This window comes from Xiphophorus hellerii, chromosome 20 (assembly GCF_003331165.1).
Source record: "Xiphophorus hellerii strain 12219 chromosome 20, Xiphophorus_hellerii-4.1, whole genome shotgun sequence".
NCBI classification, from domain to species: Eukaryota; Metazoa; Chordata; class Actinopteri; order Cyprinodontiformes; family Poeciliidae; genus Xiphophorus; species Xiphophorus hellerii.
Window position 1 is genome coordinate 12,288,403 of NC_045691.1, and position 15,994 is coordinate 12,304,396.

A 15,994-nucleotide genomic window follows, 5' to 3' on the forward strand; every position below is an offset into this window, starting at 1 on the left:
TTATGAAGAATTTCTCTGTAAGTTCAGTTTTCCTGTCTCTCCTGGAGAATATGCCAAAGTTTTTGGTGCCGTTTCTACAAAGATCTGTATGTTATTTCGGCAGAAGCCGAGAATCCTTGATCACTCTCCCATTTTATCTCCCATACATTCTCCTGTTGGCAAAATTTGTTTGAATCCTTTTCCTTGTAACAATAATAAGTCAATCAGATCCCTGTTTCTGAAGGACGTGACCTCTACTCCTGTGGTCGTTCATTATTGGAATCGCTTTCATATTACTGTGTCTTGGAAATTTGTCTGGCTGCTCCCTAATCTCTTTCTTCTCTCTAACAAGATAAAGGAAGTTTCTTTTAAACTCATTCACCGAATCTACCCCGTTAAAGTCTATTTAAAGAAATTCAATTCTAACATTGAGGTGAACTGTTCCTTCTGTGTTGTTTGCCCAGAATCGGTCACTCATTTGTTCTGGTTGTGCCCTCATTCTAAAATATTTTGGCAACATTTTTGTAACTTTGTTGATTCCAAAATTTCAGCAGGCTTTCACTTATATTGGGAAAATGTCTTATTTGGATTTCAACAAAATGGAGGAATGAATGTAAAGAGTCTCCTTATCAATTTACTAATTATTAAGGCTAAATTTCACCTACATAAATGCAAATTTTTGAAGAAAAAACCAAATTTTTTAGTTTTTTTGATCGAACTTAAACATTATTTATCAACAATTCAATCCTCCACTAATCAAAAAGCAGAATCAACAATACGGGCTTGTAATCAACTTGGAATTTTGGATTATCTTTTAAGTTAATGCACTGTGACATCTGGCACACGTATCACAATTTGTGCTATTTCCTTTATACATATTTATATTTATTGTCGTTTTCTTATCTTCTTGCTTTATTTTATGCTCCCCCTGGTAAATTATTGTTATCTTCCTGAGATTTGTTCACAGTACATTTGTATTGTTGTTTATTACAATAAATAAAGTTTAAAAAAAAAAAATAAAAAATAAAAAAAATAATGGCAGAACTGATACAACTTCTACACCTTAAAGCCTGTCTGCTACACAGTCTTACGTTAGTAAACAGATCAATATGCAATGTGTGCTGTATCTGACATACACTAAAGATTTTATTTTAGCAGAAAAGGCTTTGGACTAAACTGTTACTCGTGTTAGCCACGTTAGCACCAAGTACAGCTAGTCAATCATGATTAATAATCGAGAAATAAATATCAAGCCTGGAAACTTGATATCGTAACGGACTGAATGTTATGTTTTTAACGTAATCTTTGCTCGGCTTGCGGGGCGCAGGCGGTTGCCACGGTAACAGGTGTGATTAAGCTACAAAGAGAGAGAGAGTAAAAAGGTAGCCTACGAGTGGTTTTGAGTTGATCACCTGTTCGGGTTATTTTACCTTTGTTTACCTTTGCTGTGGCGCATTACAGCCGCTGTAGTTTATAAATGTTGGACTAATTACCTCGTTCGTTTATGAGTTTACGTCATTCACAACAAACATCAAATAGAACAAATATATTTAATAAAATTTTAACAAACAAATGGCTTCTACCGCGGTAATTATGTGAAATTAAATTAATTATATCCCAACTTCAGAAGATTTGCCTTTACCTTTACAGAGCTCTTTGGTTCCTCCTATCAGTCTGTAGCTTCTCATATTGAGGTCATCAAACCAAATGTCAGATCTACCATAACTGATTGACACCTGCTGGCCTCAGGTTTGCAACCAGCTTGTGACTGAGAAACCAGTAACCTCCTCCCAGATGATGACATGAACTTGTTAGTTCCTCTGTCCATTGTAGTAGCTGATATATTGTGGTAATCCGGTAGAAATGATGCACTAATCCAGTCATGTTTACATAGAAACAACGCGCTGTGAGGCTTTGCTTGTGAGACTTGCGGTCACGGGGTCGGTTGTGGGCGGAGCTTGGTAAGGTCCATAAAATACTTTAATAATCAACTATAAGTAAAATTTCTTGTACATATGTTCTTTGAAAGGTCTTCTACTGAAGACATTTTAAAGGTCTTCAGTACCTTTAAAAGGTATGTATCTATTTATACATACAATTTAATCTATTGTATGTATAAATAGATTAGATTAGTGTAAATTAGTTTACGTAGTTTCCCACTGGCAACAATAAATCCTGAATATAAAACTGACATTTAACTAACATAACCAACATAAAATGTAATAATTCCTAAATAACAGAAATAATTATAACTTGCACTTAATTAAAAATTTCCAATTACAAATTTGGGATTAAATTAAAGTCTTCTCTCATTTACTTCAATAAATAAAGTTAACAATTCCTCTTTTTTCTGTTTTCTTCTCTAGATCGCCAACGACATAACGTTTATAAGAAGCTATGTGACCTGGAGAGGAGCTCCACTCTGGACCAGGAGGAGTTAGAACCTCTGCAGGGGAAACAAGAACAGGAAGAGCCAGATGATCAACAGAGAAAAGAAGAGCAGGAGGATCTAAAACATCAGCAGAAAAAAGTGGAAGAGAAAGAAGTTTACTGCAGTCAGAGTGAAGAACAGGTTGCATCAAAACAGGAGGCTGATACCTTCATGGGGGCTACTGTTTATGAGCAAACACAAGACTCTGAATCAGAACCAAACGGGAACCAAGTCAACTTCCAGGAAGCTGCTGCAGCTGAGAAGAAAAATCAGGAAAGAAGCAAACCTTTCTCATGTGTCATCTGTGAAAAACGTTTCACTGCCAAATATGCTCTCAATGATCATATTAGAATTCACACTGGTGAAAAGCCGTTTTCATGTGGGAACTGTGGAAAAGGTTTTAGTCATAAACAGGATTTAACTCGGCACATGATGATTCACACCGGTGAAAAGCCGTTTCCATGTGGGAACTGTGGACAAAGTTTTAGTCGAAAACATCATTTAACTCGGCACATGATGATTCACACCGGTGAAAAGCCGTTTCCATGTGGGAACTGTGGAAAAAGTTTTAGTTATAAACAGAATTTAACTCAGCACATGATGATTCACACTGGTGAAAAGCCGTTTTCATGTGGGAACTGTGGAAAAAGTTTTAGTCATAAACAGAATTTAACTCAGCACATGATGATTCACACTGGTGAAAAGCCGTTTTCATGTGGGAAATGTGGACAAAGCTTTAGTCAAAAGCATAATTTAACTCAGCACATGATGATTCACACTGGTGAAAAGCCGTTTCCATGTGGGAACTGTGGACAAAGTTTTAGTCAAAAACAGGATTTAACTCGGCACATGATGATTCACACCGGTGAAAAGCCGTTTCCATGTGGGAACTGTGGAAAAAGTTTTAGTCGAATACAGAAATTAACTCAGCACATGATGATTCACACTGGTGAAAAGCCGTTTTCATGTGCGAATTGTGGACAAAGCTTTAGTCGAAAACATCATTTAACTCGGCACATGATGATTCACACTGGTGAAAAGCCGTTTTCATGTGGGAACTGTGGACAAAGTTTTAGTCGAAAACATAATTTAACTCGGCACATGATGATTCACACTGGTGAAAAGCCGTAGAAGTATTTTCCATATTTGTCCTATGTTGAGGTTCATTATAAAAGTCATTTAGATGAAAACTGGAGGGCTTTCTTGTTTATAAAGTGGGAAAATGGTTTATGTTTCTAATTTGTTAAATGTGATAATTTGGATCTTGACATTTGGATACTTAGAGATGTACAATATGAATTTGAAGTATTGATTTGTATTATTCTGTATGGAAAGAATGAGTGGGTGAATGAGGTTTACTTTTATACATTTTTAATCCAAAATAAAATGTGCTGTTGTGCACTCTTTGTAGATTTTCATTACGGTAATTGTTTTGCACTTTGAAATTTACTGTATTAAAAAAAATCTTTGATAGGTTTGTCTTTAAAGCAAAACTAGACTGAAACTGATGCTGTTATTTGTTTCAAATTATATTAACCAGTCTATATAAAAGCTTTTCAAATAAATTAATATGCCCTTTTGCTTAGAAAATACAATATACATATTTTCCTTCATTGATTGTGCTTGATTGTACAAAGTATGTGTGATTATTCTCTCCAATAATTTGGTGTGTAGCTTGTCATAGTTGTATAATTTTTCTATTTTCTGCTGTGGCTGTTTTCTATTAAAGATCACTATCTTTTCTTAAAGTTGAAACTAATTTAATCTCTACACATAGATATATGTTTGATTAATTCCTTGCAAAGTCACTTGATCACTTGCATTTCCTTTGAAAATGTAGTGAGTGCTGAACTCTACTGCTGTAATTTGCATAAATATTTGAGTTTAAGTGCATGATCATGCTACAAAGGTAAAGTATAATATACACTGCCTGGCCAAAAAAAAAGTCGCCACCTGGATTTAACTAAGCAAATAGGTACAAGCCTCCTATTGGATATGTACTGCATAGGCGATTATCTTTCAGCTGGCAACAAGTTATTTAACCCCAGCTGATGCAATGAGTAACTCCTCATTTCTTTAACAACCATGGCAAACGACACATCCTGTGGTCGTGGAAAAGACGTTAGTCTGTTTAAGAAGGGTCAAATCATTGGCATGCATCAAGCAGAGAAAACATCTAAGGAGATTGCAGAAACTACTAGAATTGGGTTAAGAACTGTCCAACGCATCATTAAAAACTGGAAGGATGGTGGGGAACCATCGTCTTCCAGGAAGAAATGTGGTCGGAAAAAAATCCTGAATGATCGTGATCGGCGATTACTTAAACGTTTGGTCAAATCAAATCGAAGAAAAACAACAGCAGAACTCAGGAGTATGTTTAATTGTGAACTCAAAAGCATTTCCACACACACAATGCGAAGGGAACTCAAGGGGTTGGGATTGAACAGCTGTGTAGCTGTAAGAAAACCTCTAATCAGTAAGGCTAACCAGAAAAAAGGCTTCAGTTTGCTAGGGAGCATAAAGATTGGACTCTGGAGGAATGGACTCATGGTCTGATGAGTCCAGATTTACCCTGTTCCAGAGTGATGGGCGCATCAGGGTAAGAAGAGAGGCAGGTGAAGTGATGCACCCATCATGCCTAGTGCCTACTGTACAAGCCTGTGGGGGCAGTGCTATGATCTGGGGTTGCTGCAGTTGGTCAGGTCTAGGTTCAGCAACATTGTGTGCCCAAAGAATGAGGTCAGCTGACTACCTGAATATACTGAATGACCAGGTTATTCCATCAATGGATTTTGTCTTCCCAAATGGAACGGGCATATTCCAAGATGACAATGCCAGGATTCATCGGGCTCACATTGTGAAAGAGTGGTTCAGGGAGCATGAGATATCTTTTTCACACATGGATTGGCCACCACAGAGTCCAGACCTTAACCCCATTGAGAATCTTTGGGATGTGCTGGAGAAGGCTTTGCGCAGTGGTCAGACTCTCCCATCATCAATACAAGATCTTGGTGAAAGATTAATGCAACACTGGATGGAAATAAATCTTGTGACACTGCAGAAGCTTATTGAAACAATGCCACAGCAAATGCGGGCTGTAATCAAAGCTAAAGGCGGTCCAACAAAATATTAGAGAGTGACCATTTTTTGGTGGTGACTTTTTTTTGGCCAGGCAGTGTAGTATCTCATTATTTTGAGATACTATCTCATTATTTTGAGATAGTATCTCATTATTTTGAGATAGTATCTCATTATTTTGAGTTACTATCTCATTATTTTGAGATACTATCTCATTATAATGAGATAATTTATTTTTATTTTTTTTAACAGAGTGGCAGAAACGGGCTTCCATACATATCAAATAATACAGGTGTATCCCAACGCTTTGTTCTAGTGTCCTGTTGTGAGTCTTAAGGTCTTTGTTGATATGGTTTAATATTGCTGTTCAGGACATCTTATTACTTTCATCATAACTGTCTTTGTGTATAAAGCACAATTTTGACAGTCGTGTCTCACATTAAAGGCTAGCAAAACTGTTACATTTCTCTCTACAAGGACATAAGTTTAAAACAAATCTCTGATGTAAAATATATGATTTGAGAATCACATTTGAAATTTGAGATCTATAGCAAACTTGCAAAAGTAAAATTACATTGCTTCAGACTTATTAGATTTCCTACCATATCATACGGCAAAGTTTTTATGCATTCAGTGACGTTTTTCAGGTTTAAATTACACTGTAACCTTGATCACAAGAAGCAACAACAACCATGGCACAGGGAAGATTTACTGCATAATTGTCTGATAAAGATCTAATAAAAATAAATCACACAGATCACTTTACTGTGAGTTCCTTACAAAACTGAATATGAAAAATAAAAAAAGACATTTCAAGACCTAAAGCCCATTTCTAAGTGCTTACAAGATCAAACTCATTACATGTCTTTGGTTCCTCTTAAAGCTAATACTTCTGTGATTTGAAGAGCATTCCTCTGAAAATTATTAGATGGGTTTGGGAGACAAACAGCCTTCTCTTTTAGAGGGACTAAAGTGCAACTCTTTAGCTGCTGAAATGAAACTAATTTGTGGCAGAATTTGTGTTACATAGAAGTAGCAGGTTTGTGCCCATGATCCGCACAATTTCTATACAGTTTTGTATTTTAAATTTTGTACGATATGTCTCCTTAAGCACCTAAAAGCAAAAAATATAAACTTACACGTGTCAAATTTTAAATAAACCAATAAATAAACAAATTTTCAATGCTGATTTATTTTTTATTTTTTTGGTATCCTTCCCCAGATTTCTGCTTTGACACAATCAACTGGGCTACAAGCAATTCCTTTGACTTCATTGTCTGTTTTTTTTTTTTTGACATGCACTGTCAACTGTCAACTTGCGTCATATTTCATCAACAATGTTGCGCTGAATCTATTTTTAGTCTTGGTGTGTATTTTGTGTGCATTCTTGTTAGTGTCGGTTTCACTGTTTTGCCGCCGCCTTGTGTTGTGGTAGTGAACTGCAACCTTTTTAAATTCAAGACTCCTTATTTGCTGCTGGATCAAGAAAGTCTAGCAACAACAAATGTCTGAACCTACTTGTATTTTATTTACAATGTTGACATCGTACAGCCAAACAAAAATAAATAAAACAAATGGCAACAAAAATAACTGGAGTTGGAGACGTCAGAACAGCAACAGGACCCTCATGCAAAAAACAAACGATTGTCCAGCAATACCTAAAAATCCAAGCTGTCTCCTCGTGCTTTCAGCCAACTCCAATGAAACGAAAAAAAGTTTGCCCTTCTGTTTGTTGTTGTTTTACAAAACCAGGAAATCTGCTCTTTGTGTTGCTCTGTGTCTGAAAGAGGTTGTGATAATCCACCGGTATCATCAGATGTCTGAGGGCACCATCATCTAATTAGCAGTAGCCTTGTCTTTGTAATGAGTAGATCTCCATCTGCCATTTTTACTGCAAGGCACATGTTTGAAATTAGACCAATCAATGCTGAAATTATTACACCCGTTCACGTGAATTTATACGAGTAGCGATCAGGATAACAAGTGAGATTGTATAGTTAAAAAACTACTTTATTTGCTGCAAGGCTCTAAAAATGCAGGGTGAAAAATACACTTGATGAAAAAAATTATTTACCTGAAAACCTGTTGTAGACATTCTGTCTTGTGCATAATGACCATTATATTTCTTGTTATCAGCAGAAAATTGTTGAAAAAGAAACTCTGGGTTAGCTTTCTGACACATTTGATTTCCATGCAACAACATTACCACAAGCCCCAGCAATTCATTCCCTTCTTTGTATTTTATTGTAAATTCAAGGTAACCCAGGCAGCAGACCAGAGATGTTCAGCAGATTTAACTAACATAACTCAAAAAAAGAAATAACAGTAACACAGGGGTCTCCTCTTAAATCATGACAGCAAAAAAAAAAAAAGTGACCATACAGGTGAATCTGAAATTAAAATATCATCAAGAAGTTTATTTCCATAACTAAATTTGAAAAGTGAAACACAAAGTGGGAAATTTAAAACATTTTCAATAGTTCTAAGCCATCAAATTAAACTGAAGTAATTAGTATGTTATAAATATGTTTCACTTTTTGAACTGTTACTGAAATAAATTAATCTTTCAATGTTACTTTAATTTGTTGGGATGCACTTGTATTAAATACATTTTCAAGTATCCATGAAAACAATGCATTCCTTTAATTGTTACTAACAAAAAAAAATACTTTGCACACATTTTGTTAAAAAGCTGTTTTTCTTTGCCCATATTCATCATTAGTCCCAGTAGTTAAGGCAAAAAGTAGTCTTTGTCACATGGTTCCTGCATCAATCTGCATGTCTGTTGGTATCTAATGTTGTCCTCCATGTCTGTGCATTCATGCAGGTCTTTGATTTTCCAGTCTTCCTTTGAGCTGCCAGTCAAACTCACTGACAGACGGCAAAGCGTCAACGCTCCCTTGTGTAGGCCGGGAAACATACTGAGCCGCTAGACTTGTTCTAATCTGGTTGTGAGGCTTCAGTACTCGCTGTCAAACTGTGAAACACTGTGGACACACAGTGTAAACAGAATATCTGAGGCCAAGATGTTAATGAGCTGCAGTTCGGAGAATACATATCTGCTCAGAGGCTCCCAATTTGCATGTTCTGACATGCACAAAATCTCATGATCCCAATCTTGGCGCGCTTTTTTTTTGTTTTTTTTCCTTTTTGAGTCAGTTAGTTACGAAGCAAAGACAGAATGAGTACCACACACGCCGATTCAAATTCAGTGCTTTAAAGTTACAAGGTCCCATCACTCCAGTGCGTGGCCCATTCCTTTTTATGGATGCTTCCAGACTTCTCCGTTTGGAACTGTGGCCGGAGCTCGCGAGGAATCTTCACCGCATGGTACTGAGGAAGTTTGTCTTTGTAGTGGGCACGTCGGAAGAAGCCACACTATCCACACAGGAAGGGGAGCGAGTCCAGAGAAATTGAGGAGGAGATAGAAAGAGATCACAGAATAAAAGAGAAAAACAGTGATTTAATCACCTAATCATCTCATCTAATCCTTTAAGATTACTTAGATGATGCTCTGATTACCCGCAGTCAAAACAGCACACACCATAAAGCACATTGTCATGCTCTTTGTTGCCAAATTTATACACACGTATGACGTAAAGTCCACTAAACAAACATCCGTCCTATTAAAAAATCCGAATAAAAACACCCAGCGATTTTGTCAAGTTCATCCTGGCAGTTAGTTATAGCGTATCATGGGATGCAAACCAAACATGGTTAAAAAAAATGTTGCACAAGTGTTTATGTGAGAAAATGAGTTATCTTCACATAGTGATGCCAGAATGAACAGGTGCAGGTCAATAAACAGTAAGCGGCACCGCACACAGCACAGCAGGCAGCTCAAAGCCCTGAAGCAGAGGCGACTGGATGGTGTTCAACAAGCACTAATTAAGATGAGATCCTCAATAATGGGACTATTTCACATGCTAATAATCATCATCCTGTGGAACTGATGATTGATCTAACAAGCGTCTCCGGTCTTGAAGATTGCACTGAAAAAAAGAGAATGGAGCTCCAACCCAATTTTTTTTTAAAATTTGTTACATGTAATTGACTTAGGTTTCCCAAATGTACTTTATTTACGTTTGTTTTGCATGACAACTTTAGTAAACTTAATGTTTTTACTTGGATGTACTTAATTTGATTGAGAGAAATGTAATGTTTTAACTTTTCTTTTTTATTGCGTTGCAAATATAGAGGATTTGTTACCGTACTGTGCATTTTAAAGGTAAGAATTAGGACACTATCGAAAGCTTTGTGGAATAACTTACAAACAGACTCAATAATTATTGGTATATGTAAAGAAGTGTAAAAAGTCTTTAAATATATATTTTTTACTGCAGTGGCGTAATCACACATCGGAACACAAAAAAAGTTGCATCTTTAACGTTCACTCATTGATTCAGAAAGATAAAAATCAAAATCTGAGTATTAGAAACTAGCAGGACACAATTATTTTCAGCCCTACTGTTTAGATTTTGCACAACACCCATACTGCCAATAGAGCAGCACTCATCTCTGTTTCACGCTATGACGTACAACACCAGCCTTCCTGTGGGCTGAGCAGCAGAATAATTGTGCATGAGGAGTTTTACCGCTTGGAGAGAGAGGAGGAGGGGAGAGCAGGCCAGATGGAAATAGGTTTGATATTATAGCTCTAATGCCTGCTTCTCCACCTCCGAGGGCTGCACCACCAAATGGGCGCGGTAGTACTCCGTCTCATAGTGCGGGCGCCGCTCGCTGCGCTTGAAGAAGCCGCACTGAGGCATCAGATCATAACGGAGAGGGAGTGGAGAAACAAAGAGAAAAGTGACAGGTTCACAAACAGAATGATCCATAAAAGAAAAAAAAACAGGAATGGGAAAACGTAGAAGAAATATAGGAAGAAAAGGGGAAAAGTATAATTTAGAGACAGCTGGAAAGATTTATATGACTGGAAGATAAAAGAAAGATAAGAAATAAACAGATTGAGTGCAGAGAAAATGCTGAATACTAAATGTGTAAATTATCCCATCACTGAAAGTTAAGTGATGGGATAATTTACACATTTAACCTCTGAGTTAGATGTTGATCTCTAGAAAGCCTTGATGAACATTTTAGCTACAGACAGTATTTGAGGGCATATTTAAGTACCAGTACCAAATGTTTTCTTCACGTAGGTCCTGAAAATATGCTTAATCACAATTTAATATTTAACAGTTATTTACAGATGCATCTCAATGAATTGAAATTTCACTTAAAATTAATTCATTTCAAAAGTAATGCTTTAATTTCTAAATAAAATGCAAAATTTAAAAACAGGACTCTGGACCACTGAATAACTATCCAGTCATTTTTCTCCTCAGCCTGATAAAGGGCTTCCTGCATACCCTGTGGATCAGAAGTGGCTTAATACAAGTAAAGCGATAGTTGTAGGTAATGTCTTTAAAACATCTGTGTTTGGCATCTCCTGCAGCTCTGAGTCCAGCTCCAATCCACACCAAGTAAATCTCCAACAATTCTTGAACGAGTTTTCCTCTCATCTTGTCAAAGCTTGTCCTTGTAGATCATACAGTTTTTCTCCGACACACATTTTCCTTCCACTAAACTTTCCATATACTATCGTCCAGCAAAAAGTAAGCCACAAAATCTTTCCAGTAATTTTCTAATTTAGAGAGTTGACCCTTATCTAAAACATATATACATAAAGTTTATATCTAGAGTATAAAGAAGTCTACACCACTTCTCAAACAGCACCAACAACACCAAGATATCCTGTGAGTTACCTTCCATAATATGCAGACAAGGAGAGTCAGCAGCAGGATGCCTGCCAGGATGGCTATCAGGATGATCCACCAGGGAATCATGTACTGCTCTGCAAGATCAAGCTCTGGGTAGATCATTACTGGGATCTGGTGAGGAAGAGAGAGTTAATTGTACAATTTACAAAATGCAAAATATATTTTTCACATATTTTAATGTATTCTGCAATAACAACATCTGACATGAAAATCTTCTTGGTCTCTGGTTCAGTGAACTTACATGTTCAGGTCTTTTGTTTCTCAATGTGTTTAAATATATTATAATAATTTATTCTTTACTTTTCTGAGGTTAGCTGAGTACCTGTACAGATGCATCTCTGAGGACCAGATGTTTGATGGTGGACTTCACAGAGATGTTAGCTCTGATCAGCAGCTCTAGAGCACTAACTGTTGGAAAATCCTGAGAGACAGAGAAACAAATTAAACTTTAACCCTAAAAGTGATTTTAATTTCTCAAATGTGGATATGTTTAGGTTGCAGTTTCCATCTCAACCCATCACAACATTTTGAAAATGAAAATGAGTTCCAGCTAACCTTCAGTTCTTGCCTTTAAAGACATTTAAAGGAGACATGACTTTTTTTTTTTACCTCTATGAAACTGCTCTTCCATAGCCTGGCGTGGATCTTGAGAACAGCCTGACCAGTAAAGCTGTGGAGTGGACAATGGAACAGCACACAGCGCGCTGACCCCAGCAGGCAATCCTGAGGAGCAAAAGGACATCTGAAGTAGATTACCCATTAAAGCGACATAATCTCCGCAAATCAAATGTATCTACCTTCAGTTTCCTGAGATCATTTGCAATAATTAACTAAAGTTAGTTATTTTTTTCCATATTTCTTGTCCCTCTTACCAGTTTGAGTGACTTGCGTCTTTCTGAAGCTGCCACTGCTGGCGTGGTGTCTCCATCGCTGCCTTTTGTAATCACTTGATCTTTCTCCTCTGGGTGTGAACGGCGACTTCTACCCACCTGTAAATAGTCCCATAAATTATCTTTTAAGCATGTAATTTTGGATGTAAGTGGAGGTTGGAGAACAGCTGAATGACCCTAACTCCAGTTCCACCTACCACCTGATTAGCAGCCGATGAGCTCTGTAGATTTAGAGGATTCACAGCCTCAGCAGGACTACAGCGAGTGTCTGGTTGACCCTCAAACCTCAGGCTTGCGGGATACAGCAGCCACTTCCCATTGGGCAGCTCGATAGGCCACATGATGTTGAGGAAGGCGGAGCCAAGTTTCTGGAGCGCTTTTCCAGGATTGGAGAGCTGAGAAAACAGCTGTTGTTTTATCTTTTTGCTTAAAAGTCTCTCCAACGTTAGTTAAACTGAGTAATTAAATTGTAGTAATCACAGAAAATTATTCTTTCATAAGATACACTACAAAAACACAAAATCTTACCAGGTATTTTGTCCAGTTTCTACTGCAAATATCTACATCTAACTAAGACAAACCTAACTTACAAGTAACTTTACAGCAAAATATTAATTTTACAAAGTGCTATTTCCACTGGCAGATTTTTGTCCCCCCCCAAAAAAAAATTTCCAATATTATAAGTGAAAGAAATCTGCCAGTGGAACAAGAACTTCTAAAACAAATCTGTATTAAGTAATTACTGACTTAAAACAAGCTCCTATATCTTGCTGAAGTGTAGTCAGATATTTGCAAACTAGACCAAAAATACTTGGCAAGGTTTTATGTTTTTGCAGAGTACACAGGCAACCTAGATAGGCATAAACTCACCACAAATTCTAAATCTATAGGGTTGCCGATGTCCTCCAGGCTGGTCATGGCACTCTCCCCCTTTACGATACCGCTGAAGAACAGCTGGTGAGGACGAGCTAGTCTGAAAAAAAAAAAAAAAAAGACACAATCACATCAACACTTCAGCTTGGAGGCTTTTCTTCATACCTCTGGATCATTTTCTCATGTTACAACCAAAAACTTAACTGTATTTTTCAATCTTTTTTTTTTCAAATAAACGTCTATAAAGTATGGTGTGCAACATTTACTCCAATATCTGTAAGTAAAATCCATTTCAACTGTCTTTAAAAGATATCTAATTGTAAACAGAATGCAATATTTACATTCCATTTTGTGTATCAAGACCAACAGAGTTATTTGTGGAAAACTGCTTACTCACCCATTGACAGACAGGGGGAGCTCTATCACAACTTTAGCAAAAGCTGTGACAGGATCCAGATTAAGCTGTTCACTGATCCTGGAGAGAAAACATCAACAAGTCACAATAAAAACTTATTAAATAGATGAAAGTGTTCATGCGTTAACCACTGGTTGTTACAGATGGGGTTATTGGAACATACGTTGCCAGTTGGAGACCTGCAGTGAGCTCAGTGGTCTCAGTAGTAATATTTGATGTACTCAGGTTGATGGTGAATTTTAGCTGAAATGAAGTGTAAATATAATTGTAAAACAGACAGAGGTTTTAGTCTGGTTTGAGCTTCTATAGTGGTCATAATACATGTATCTTTCATTGGATTGTGCCAGATTTCTTTTAAAAGTGCTTCTAGGAAGCAACACATTCACAAGACGAGATAAAATAAACTATTTTCTACCTTCGCATTTCGCTTGACAGGATTTCCCAGATCACATTCAACCTGGGATCCATTCTGATTCGCTTGACATATCATCTGCAGGACATCAAACACATACCTTCATAACAGACATACTGATTCACACAGGGATTCCTTTAACTCCTTAATTTAAGGCATACCTGCGGTGGGACCCTGGAGCCGGCGTATGGCAACGTGTCTGGAAGTGTGATGAACAGTTGGGAAGCATGAGCATCATCGCCGTCCTCCTCGGGGTTCAGAGGGTCTGAGGGCATGTTGGTGACTGTGATCTCCAGCACCACCAGTCGTTGATCAGACAGAGAAAACACCTGAACGCCATCATTATCTCTGCACCAAGGCAAAAAAAGATTGGGTCAGCTGGTTGAAAAGCAAACATTTTGCATTAGAGTAAGAAATATATATAAGCACACAATCTTTCTAAACTAAACCTACTGGGTTGTAGCAAATATGTCTTTCACCTTAGGAGAAAGCAAGCATTTCTAGATATAAAATAAACAAGTAGTCTGACAGCAATAATAATTAAACTGCAAAAATATAAAATCTTACCAAGAATTCTCTAGATCTAGATTGTAGGATAAATATCTTAGTACACTTGGAATACAATAGCACTAACTTACAAGTAAGTTTTTAAGAAGGCCTAGGAGCTTGTTTTAAGTCAATACTTCTTAAATATTGATAAAACCTAATATTGATGAAAAAATACCAGTGGAACTAGTATTTTTCATTAATATTAAGGGATTTTTTACATCAATTAACAAGGTCCTCTTGCTGAAGAGTTACGTATAAGTTAGATAAAAATACTTGGTAATATTTTGTGTTATTGCAGTGAAAGATTTCATCAAACTGAAGTATTAACCAGTGACTGCACTAACTTTGGCAGAGGAGTGAAGAAGTCAGAGTTAAGGTGCGTTGTTCCAAACTGGTAGCTCAGCTTCAGATTGCTCTGACAGATTTTGTCGCTGCCGCATCCCTCTCGCAGGAAGTTCACCTTCAGAGTTTATTTAAAAAAAGCAGAAGAAGCATTTAGTTCAAGGGTTTCAATTAAAAGATCTACTACCCTTACTTTTGCTACAAACCTCAGAATTTAGCGTTTTAGATGGAGAGATATTCAGCACAGGCGGTAGTTTCTGCGGCCTCTTGGCAGAGTTTCTGCGTGGCGGCACAGGCTTGATGTTGTGGGTTATCGTTAATGAAATGGGACGCAGTTTGTCACGAATGTTTTCCTGGAGGACAGGAAGCAAAACAGACCAGGAATGTTTAGCCGAAAAAACACAGGCGGTAAAAAGCAGCATAAACTTAGAAATGGTTGCACTTAGTAACTCACGTGCAGCTGGAAGAGAGCAGTGGCACAGTTAGTCTCGCGCTGCCGATGAAGCTCCACTTCTTCTGTCTGGGTGTATTCAGGTTCCAGCGAGCTGCGTCCCAGAAAGCTAACACGGTGAGGGAGGCCCAGCTTTCTGCGCTCTGTGTCTGCTTCAAACTGCACTACCAGGGCTTGAGGAGAGCAAAAAGAAATGAGTCAAAATAAAAAGTCAAAATAAAACTAAAGCATATCTGCATTTCATTTGAATGTAATTATACTTCAAATAAGAGAGGTTTCTAATGTTTGTATAAAACTCTTGACAAACGATACAAATTATGTTGTGAAGTAGGTACATTAAACAATATAAAAGCTGAAAACTTTAGTTTGACTTACTAATGTGTGGTGAGTAATGATGAGGGTGTGCTGTGAACATAAAACAGGCCTCAACCTCAACACTAAAAGGAAGTTGGAGAAAAGCAAAACCCAGTTAGATATTAGCAGACACTTTTTCTAAAGCAACAAATCCTTCAGTTTAGGGCTGAGTTGTCTTAGAGGGTTTTCACATTATCTGTTCATACCAGACGCCGTCTCTTTCCTTGCAGTTCTTTTGGTCCAAATCAATATTTTGAGGGTCAATTGATACTTCTCTGACCACATGGATGACTGGACAAGACCTTGAGGACACAGAAACAGCACAATATGATGCATTAAGGGAAACTAAATCATTCGCTTAGATGTCCTTATTGCCTAGTTGTTTGCAGTATTTTCTACATACTGATTACAATTAGGAAACATTAACTAAAGATTAGACC

At 37.3% G+C, this 15,994-nt stretch overlaps 1 protein-coding gene across 1 annotated transcript in view; it reads right to left on the bottom strand.

The window, feature by feature from the left end:
* Nucleotides 1-6,993: 6,993 nt before the first annotated feature.
* itga7 (integrin, alpha 7) overlaps nucleotides 6,994-15,994 on the bottom strand; it is a 32,374-nt gene continuing 23,373 nt past the window's right edge. Inside the window, 16 exon segments of the mRNA XM_032550656.1 lie at nucleotides 6,994-8,866; nucleotides 11,254-11,379; nucleotides 11,591-11,689; nucleotides 11,878-11,991; nucleotides 12,141-12,257; nucleotides 12,356-12,553; nucleotides 13,029-13,131; nucleotides 13,429-13,506; nucleotides 13,610-13,689; nucleotides 13,862-13,936; nucleotides 14,020-14,206; nucleotides 14,752-14,867; nucleotides 14,956-15,102; nucleotides 15,204-15,373; nucleotides 15,576-15,637; nucleotides 15,761-15,856. Of these exon segments, the coding sequence (XP_032406547.1) occupies nucleotides 8,711-8,866; nucleotides 11,254-11,379; nucleotides 11,591-11,689; nucleotides 11,878-11,991; nucleotides 12,141-12,257; nucleotides 12,356-12,553; nucleotides 13,029-13,131; nucleotides 13,429-13,506; nucleotides 13,610-13,689; nucleotides 13,862-13,936; nucleotides 14,020-14,206; nucleotides 14,752-14,867; nucleotides 14,956-15,102; nucleotides 15,204-15,373; nucleotides 15,576-15,637; nucleotides 15,761-15,856 (1,924 nt within the window). The 3' untranslated portion in view covers nucleotides 6,994-8,710.